The 8,263-nt window shown below is 37.8% G+C and overlaps 1 protein-coding gene across 3 annotated transcripts in view; it reads left to right on the forward strand.

The window, feature by feature from the left end:
- SLMAP (sarcolemma associated protein) overlaps positions 1-8,263 on the forward strand; it is a 178,636-nt gene that overhangs the window by 81,312 nt on the left and 89,061 nt on the right. For all 3 annotated transcript variants that reach the window (XM_006862073.1, XM_006862072.1, XM_006862074.1), the window contains exon 2: positions 4,718-4,865. In XM_006862073.1, the coding sequence (XP_006862135.1) occupies positions 4,718-4,865 (148 nt within the window). The remainder of the gene's footprint in view (positions 1-4,717; positions 4,866-8,263) is intronic.

The following is an 8,263-nucleotide window of genomic DNA, read 5'->3' on the forward strand; positions in this document are numbered from 1 at the left end:
TGTATAGGGTTTCCCAGAAGCAGCTGGAGAGCTTGAACCGCCGACCTTGCAGTTCAAACGGTTTTGCAGTCTGGCGCATTAACCCACAGCGCCACATCAGGACTATATATGTAAAATATATTTGTTGTTGTTAAAGTGCTGTTGAGTTGATTCCAACCCATAGCGACCCTGTTTCCAAGGAGCAGCTGATGACCTTAAACCACTGACCTTGCAGTAAAAATGACTTTGCAGTCTGACGCGTTAGCCCATAGCACCACACCAGCAGTCATAGATAGATAGATAGATAGATAGATAGATAGATAGATAGATAGATAGATAGATAGATAGAAATCACGGTCGGCAGTTTAAAAACTACCAGCTGTTCTGTGGGAGAAAGATGAGGCTTTTCTGCTCCCGTAAAGATTTACAGCCTCGGAAACCCTAAGCAGGGTTGCTATATGTCAGAACTAACTCCGTGGCACAACACTACCACCACCTTATTATATATTATCTGTCTTTAAGTTCTTTTTAATTATAGGTTTCTCCCTCTTTCCCTTTATTTTCTTTACAATTTAGCTGATCAAGAAACTAGGCTCTTTGGCCTACAGTTTTCCATTATCTGGACTTTGCTGAGTTGTACACTTATGGTGCATTTTAGCACATGTCTCTATCTTCTGTATTTAATGCAAATTGAGTTGGAGCCAGACTCAGGTTCAGTCTTTATGGCAAAGTGATGATGTGTTCTGTTATCAAGAGGCACAAAATATCTGTTTGTATGCCTTATTTGTGCTGTTTAGCAATGACTACTATTTAGTATTCCAATCCATGGTTATTTCAGTAGGGTTGGAAAATGGTGAGTTTCTAAAAAAAATTTTTTTCCATTATTTATTTGGAATACTTTTATAAATAAACACTTCCTCTTATCCGTTATTTGGCTACCTGGTGGTACAGTGTACAGTTCATATAGGTTTGTTGTTGTGTGCCGTCAAGTCGGTTCCAACCCAGAGTGACCCCGTATAGGGCTTTTGAGGAGCAGCTGGTGAGCTTGAACTGCCTACCTTGCAGTTGAAACCGACTCTGCAGTCCAGTACATTAATCCTCAGTGCCACACCAGGACTCCAGTTCATATAGGTAAGGCAGGACATATACGCCTACTTTTTTATTATCTCGTTTTCATGATTCCATCTAGCTAGGCTTACTGGTAATGTTGGATGTATTGGTGTTGCAGTCAGTCTATTTAATGAGAACATTGTTTCAGTTTCTGGTTTGTTTTTTGCTTCTGTGGCTCGATTTGAACTCCACCCACACCTCCTATGGAAAGGTCCAGAGTGGAGGAGCCATTCAGGACAGTAGGGACTGAAATAACATGGGATGTGAATGGGGGACAGAGCAGTGAGGATCCTCTGAGAGTCAATTTAGGGGTTGTAGAAGACATTTGAATCTTAAAATCTGAGTGTAATTGAAATCTAGAGGCTCTCTTTTTGGCCTGTTACTTTCAGATTATTTTCCAACTATAGCCTGTAGTTTGAAACTACTAGCGGTTCCGTTGGAGAAAGATGAGGCTTTCTGCTCCCGTGAAGATTTACAGCCTCGGAAACCCTATGTAGGGTCACTATGAGTTAGAATCGACTCAGTGGCACACCACCACCACCACCACCACCACCACCATAGCCTGTAGTAAGCAATGCATTTTATATCACAGCTGGAATACTCATTCTCTGTCTTTTCCACACACACACACACACACACACACACACACACAAACATGTTTTTGCTTTTTTAAAAAAAAAACTGTTTTTTTAAACAACACTGAGTTATTTCTTGCACTCTTCTAATCTCTTTTATTTTTAACAAAATGTTAATTGCAATTCACTAAATTGATTTACTAATAACAATGATGAATCAGATCTTGAAATCTGAAAAAAACCCACTGTCTATCTGTTATTATCCCTTTATGTAGCTTGCCCAAGGTAACACAGCATGTAAAAATGACCAAACCAGAATTCAGTTACCACCACCAAGACTGTATTTAAAAAATAAAAAAGGCAACTCTTTTATAGGTTCCAGTATAGAAAAAAGTTTTTTAGGCTGAATGTTCCTATATGATAATATGTCTTGTGCTTATCTCCCTGGTATGAAATGTTAAGGCCTGTGCATTCAAACTGAACTTATAAAATCAACACAGTTTCCTTTATTAATGATCTGCAATTAAAAATACAAACTGCTAGCCAAAGTAACAGTTGGTCTCTTTTGAATTATAAACAGAGAGTAAGTCATTTATGGACACCATAATGGCTTTTAAGTTGCTATCTAGGAACTAATAAAAAGAAATGTCATTTTTATATTTTCTGAAAATTGCTTATTCTTTTGTTGTTTGTGGGAGGAGTGAAGGAAAAATGAGACATCTAAAGGTCAGTGAAGCAATAGCAAAAGTATGGCCTTTTTATGACAAAAAAAAGGGAGGGGTTCTTTTTTATTATGTTGTTTGAATATTTGCTCTTTTATTCACAAGCTGTGTGACCTTTGGAAAGGTGTTTAACGTGCGTACACCTCACTAATCTCATTTAGGAGTAAAAGTAATAATATCTATATCATAGGTTGTTTGGTGTTTTTTGTTTTTTTTTCTATATCATAGTTTTAATTGATATTAAGGTTAAATGAAGACCTGCTGGCATAAAGCATATTTTAATGAATATTAGATGTTTTCTTTCCTTTCAGTTCAGTGAAAATGTGTTGCCAGAATAAGTAAAGTTAGAGATGGTCGTGGTGGTGGTGCGCCGTGGAGTCGACTTTGACTCATAGAGACCCTGCATAGGGTTTTGGAAGCTGTGAATCTGTACGGCAGCAGAAAGACTCATCTCTCCCACATAACGGCTGGTAGTTTTGAACTGCTGAACTTGAGGTTAGCAGCCCGATTCATAACTACTATGCTACGTAGCTCCTTAAAGTTAGAGAGTAGAGGAAAAATCAAAAGGAAAGGACCATTGAGGAAAAAAAAAAAGATTTATCTTCCTAGTAGGTCTTCAGTGTGTTCCCACACTGTTCTTGTTTCTTTTTAGTTTAAGTAGGTGGACTTCCTGTGCTTCCTGCTTCTGTTTCCTGTTTTAAAGAGGGGTGATTAGCCAAGTGATGAAAATAAGTTTGGGAGGCCAGGAAGCTGTATCCTCACAGTTAATTACATTATTTTAATTTCTAGTATCTCAAATATCTTTTGTCACAAAGAGTTATTATTGAGGGTGTGTTGGTCCTTGTACTAAGTATGTTAGCTTACTTATGCTAATACCTATTACTTATGCTGTAGTTTTTGTTAAGTGCCATTGAGTCGATTCCGACCCATAGCGATGGTGTATAAGGTTTCCATGGAGCAGCTAGTGAGCTTGAACAACCGACTTTGCGGTCTGACGCATTATCCCACAGTGTCATACCAGGACTCTGTTACTCATAGGTGTTGTCTAAAATAATTTGCCCTAGCCTGTGTAGTAAAGGTCACTCTCTCTAATTTAACCAGGACATCCTACTTACAAGGTTATAAAGTAAGAGTGAGATGGAAAAGTAGAATTTGAATTTGGTCTAGCTGTTTGTCGTATTTTAATATAACAGCTTTATTGAGAAATTGCTTATATTGCATTAAAATCACCCTTTTTAAAAGTGTATAATTAAGGTGTTTTAAAAAACGTATTGAAAGAACTGTTCAACTATCACTACTATCTAATTTTAGAACATTTTCATCACCTCAGAAAGAATCGTCATACCTAATTCCATTCTTTCTGTATCATCTCACAACCATGGATGTACTATCTGTCTGTGAATTCGCCTATTCTGGACATTTTGTATAAATGGAATAACTGGCTCCTTTTACTTAGCAGTATATTTACATAAAAGTTCATCCATGTTGTAATATGTATTGATACTTTATTCATTGTTATAATGGAAGGTTAGGTCTGAGACAGCTAACCATAAGTTGGCACTTTGAACCCACACAGCAGGCTCTGCAGGACAAAAGACCTGGTGATCTGCTCTCAGATTAAAAATGCACTGCCATTGGTTGGATTCACAGTGACCTTGTAAGACTGAGCAAAACTGCCCTTCATGATTTGCAAGGCTGTAGTATTTACTGAAGCAGATTGCATCTTTCTCCTTGGGGAATGGGTTCAAACTGCTGACTTTTTATTTAGTAGCCAAGTTAAGCATCAAGCCCCATAGGAAATCCCATGGGGAAGTTCTACTCTGGCATACAAGGTCCCTATGAGTTCCAGTCGGTTCAGCAGCGCCTATCAGCAATAGCTACATTTTGTTGTTTCATCAATTCTTGGATATTTGAGTAGTTTCCACTTTGGGACTGTTATGACTAATGCTGCTATGAATATTTGTGTACAAGTTTTTATGTGGATGTGTGTTTTCAGTTTTCTTGGGTATATACCTAGAGGTGGAATTGACAGGTCAGTTTGACATTTTGAAAAACTGACAAGCTTCTCCAAAGTACCTGCACTGTTTTGTCTATCTGGGTATTATGTCACTTCGTTTTAGAGTTCTAAGTTTGTATATTTAAGGAGAAAAACACATCATCATTGAATTGGAAAGAGAAGCTTAGCTAAAATGAGTGCTTTCAATTGATGAGGGGAAAACCCACCTGCAGTAGTTTGCTTTTTTTTTTTTTTTTTTTTTTTCCTGAAGTAGGTTTGGAATTATTATTAATCTTTCCCTCAAAAAAAAAAAAAAATTTTTTTTTTTTTTACAGTTTTATCTCCAAGACACTAAAAGTAGTAATGGTACCTTTATAAATAGCCAGAGATTGAGTCGAGGCTCTGAAGAAAGTCCACCATGTGAAATTCTTTCTGGCGATATAATTCAGTTTGGGGTAGATGTGACGGAGAACACACGGAAAGGTATGGGTATGGATCGATTTTTCCTATTATTTGTCTTTTTGTTTGTTTCCTTTTTATTATGGTATTTAATGTTAAATATGCTTTAACATGCTTATAAAAAGCAATTTAAAGACAGTTTTTTATGCAGTGAAAAGTTAGAAGTCCTTGAGTTCCCCTGTTACTTTTCTAAAAATTTAAGTTCATAAATGTTATTCATATTCTTCACATTATGGAAACATAAACGCTATAGTATCTGTTATGAGGCAGTTGGATGTAATGACAGCTTTCCCAACCAACAGGAACTTAAACCATAAGGATATTTGTTATTAACATGAAATGACGTCTGGAGGTAGGTAGGTTCAGAGTTTGTTCATTTGACTCCGTGACATCATCAGGGATCATGGTTAAAACGTGCTGGCTGCAGCCTGGACATCAGTTTCTTCACACCAACGTCTTAGGCAAGAAGGATAATGTGGCAATCAAGTGCATTCTTATTTTTATGTTGAGAAAATGAGAAAGGGCTGTGGATGTAGGCAGTTAACAGTATTAAAAGTATAAAATAATATATTATGTCTTAATGTTTGAAACTTAAAGTTCTTTAGAAAATGAGTGTAGATTGTCTTTATTTTTTGCAATTCTGAACCTTCCTGGCTTGACCTAATTCACTGTCTGCTTTATGATTATAAGCTTTATTCTTGAAACAAAAATTTAAATGGCTAGGAGCTCAAAGTGTGTAGCTCCATATAGACAGTGTTCAAATACGGATAGTAGAACTGTGTTTGTCAAGCTCCTTTCATTTCTCTGGACATATTCTGACTCTGATGATAAGCTAAGTCATCAGTCTCTGACATTTTGCACAGTAGAAGTTGGGGCTGCTGCTGGTGACAGTGATGCTGGTTAGTGTGTGTATGTGTATATGTATGTATAAATATACTTACATTAGTCTTGCAAGTGCAGCATTATTTTTACTGGGACTTTGGGCCTCCTCAGTTAATGTTTGATACTTAAGTTTGATTAGGGCTAAAACTTTAGGAATTTCCATTTACAACTGTAAAATAGAAAAATTTTATGTTTTGATGCAACTTTTGACTGTTCCATGCTAAAGAACTCAACTTGCTTATGACCATACTTGAAACAGTTTTAGTGGACATTCCCACCTCTGCTTTTCCATGTCACACCAAATCATTTAGCAAACATTTACTGAGCCCCAGCTATTAATAACCCATAAATAAGACAGAATTTGATTCTACTATGGGTTATGCATTGGGCTGCTAACTGCAAGGCCAACAGTTCTAATCCACCAGGTGCTCTGTGGGATAAACGAGGATGCTTTCTTCTCTCGTAAAGGTTTACAGCCTTGGAAACCCTACAGAGATCAGGTCGATGTGCGTCGGAATTAACTTATTGGCAATAGGTTTTTAGTGGGTATCTTTTCCACCTAGGAATGTCTGCCTTCTTGATTTGAATTTCCCAAAGCAAACTAATAGGTGTTGTTGTTGTTGTTAGTTGCCTTCCAGTCAATTCCGACCCATAGCAACACTGTTTAGGGCTTACGGGGAGCAGCTGATGAGCTCGAACCACCGAAATTGTGGTTCCAATCAATTTTGCAGTCCAGTGTATTAATCCACAACACCACACCAGGACTCTGAAAGGAGGTAACTAAATATATTTAGGAAATGATAAATCAACCAAAGTTAAGCAGGATTCCTCAGAGCCTTTAATATGTTAAAATATATGCAAATTTCCAAGAGGCTCCAATTATAGAAGGCATCCCTTTCCAAACTATTTTCATCCTTGCTCTTCCTTGCCTAACTTTACAAATGTTTTAGAAAGGATAATACTGAAATTCAGGATTACTTTAGTAAAATAAGGAGCCCAGGTGACACTGCAGGATAAGCACTGGACTTCTAAATACAGGGTTTAGGGTTCAAACCATCCAGCAGCTCCACGGGAGAAAAATTGAGGCTATCTGCTCCTGTAAAGATTTGCAGTCTTCGAAATTCTTTATATAAGGTCACTAAGAGTCAGAATTGACTCGACAGCAATTGGACTTCTTCTTAGGTTAGTTAGTACAGTATTGTTTCAGCAACATGAGACTCCCACAGCTTCTTTTATTTTATGCCAACTTTAAGGAAATTAAGTAAAGAAAAAATTTTCTTCATTATTTAAAGTGTTTCTTTTGGTATTTACTGGCTTCAAGAAGTTGACTTAAGCATTGTTGTTATTATTGTTGTTAGGTGCCATCGAGCCGGTACTGACTCATAGTGACCCTATGCACAACAGAACAAAACACTGCCTGGTCCTGGGCCAACCTCACAATTGTTGCCACCTCGAGCCCATTGATGCTGCCACTTGGCCACTTTGGGGGTCTTCCTCTTTTTTCTGACCCTCCACCTTACCAAACATGATATCCTTCTCCAGATACTGGTCCCTCCTTACAACATGTCTGAAGTATGAGAGACGAAGTTTGGCCATCCTGGCCTCCAAAGAGCACTCTGGCTGCACTTTTTCCAAAACAGATCTGTTGGGTCTTTTGGCAGCCCATGGAACTTTCAATATTCTCCTCCAGCACCATAAAACCAAAAATATCAATTCTTCTATGGTCTTCCTTATTTACTGTCCAGCTTTTGTGTGCATAGGAAGTTACTGAAAATACCATGGCTTGGTTCAGGCGTACCTTAGTCCTCAAGCTGACATCTTTGCTTTTCAACACTTTAGAAAGGTCTTGGTCAGTTTAATTTCTTGACTGCTGCTTCTATGAGTGTTGGTAGTTGATTCAAGAAGAGTGAAGTCCTTGACAGCTTCAATCTTTTCTCCATTGATAAGAATGTTGTCTGTTGGTCCAGTGGTGAGGATTTTTGTTTTCTTTACATTGAGAAGCAATCCATACTGAAGGCTGTGGTCTTTCATATTTATCAGTAAATATTTTAAGCCCTCTTCACTTTCAGCAAGCAAGGTTGTATCATCTGCATATTGCAGGTTGTTAATGAGTCTTCCTCCCATCCTGATGCCACATTTTTCTTCATATAACCTAGCTTCTCAGATTGTTTGTTCAGCATACAGGTTGAATAAATATGGTGAAAGAATACAACCCTGTCACACAACTTTCTTAATTTGAAACCATTCAGTGTTTCCATGTTCTGTTCAAACGACTGCCTCTTGGTCAATGCTCACATTCCTTACGAGCACAATTAAGTATTCAGGAATACTCATACTTTACAGTGTTGCCCATAGCTTGTCATGATTCACACAATTGAAAGCCTTTGCATAGTCAATAAAGCACAGGTAAACATCTTTCTGATATTCTCTGCTTTCAGTCAAGATTCATCGGTCATCAGCAACAACATCCCTTGTTCCACGTCTTCTTCTGAATCCAGCTTGAACCTCTGGAAGTTCTCTGTCCAATGATTACCGCATCC

The sequence above is a fragment of the Chrysochloris asiatica genome, unplaced genomic scaffold (genome assembly GCF_000296735.1).
Source record: "Chrysochloris asiatica unplaced genomic scaffold, ChrAsi1.0 scaffold00046, whole genome shotgun sequence".
Lineage (NCBI taxonomy): Eukaryota > Metazoa > Chordata > Mammalia > Afrosoricida > Chrysochloridae > Chrysochloris > Chrysochloris asiatica.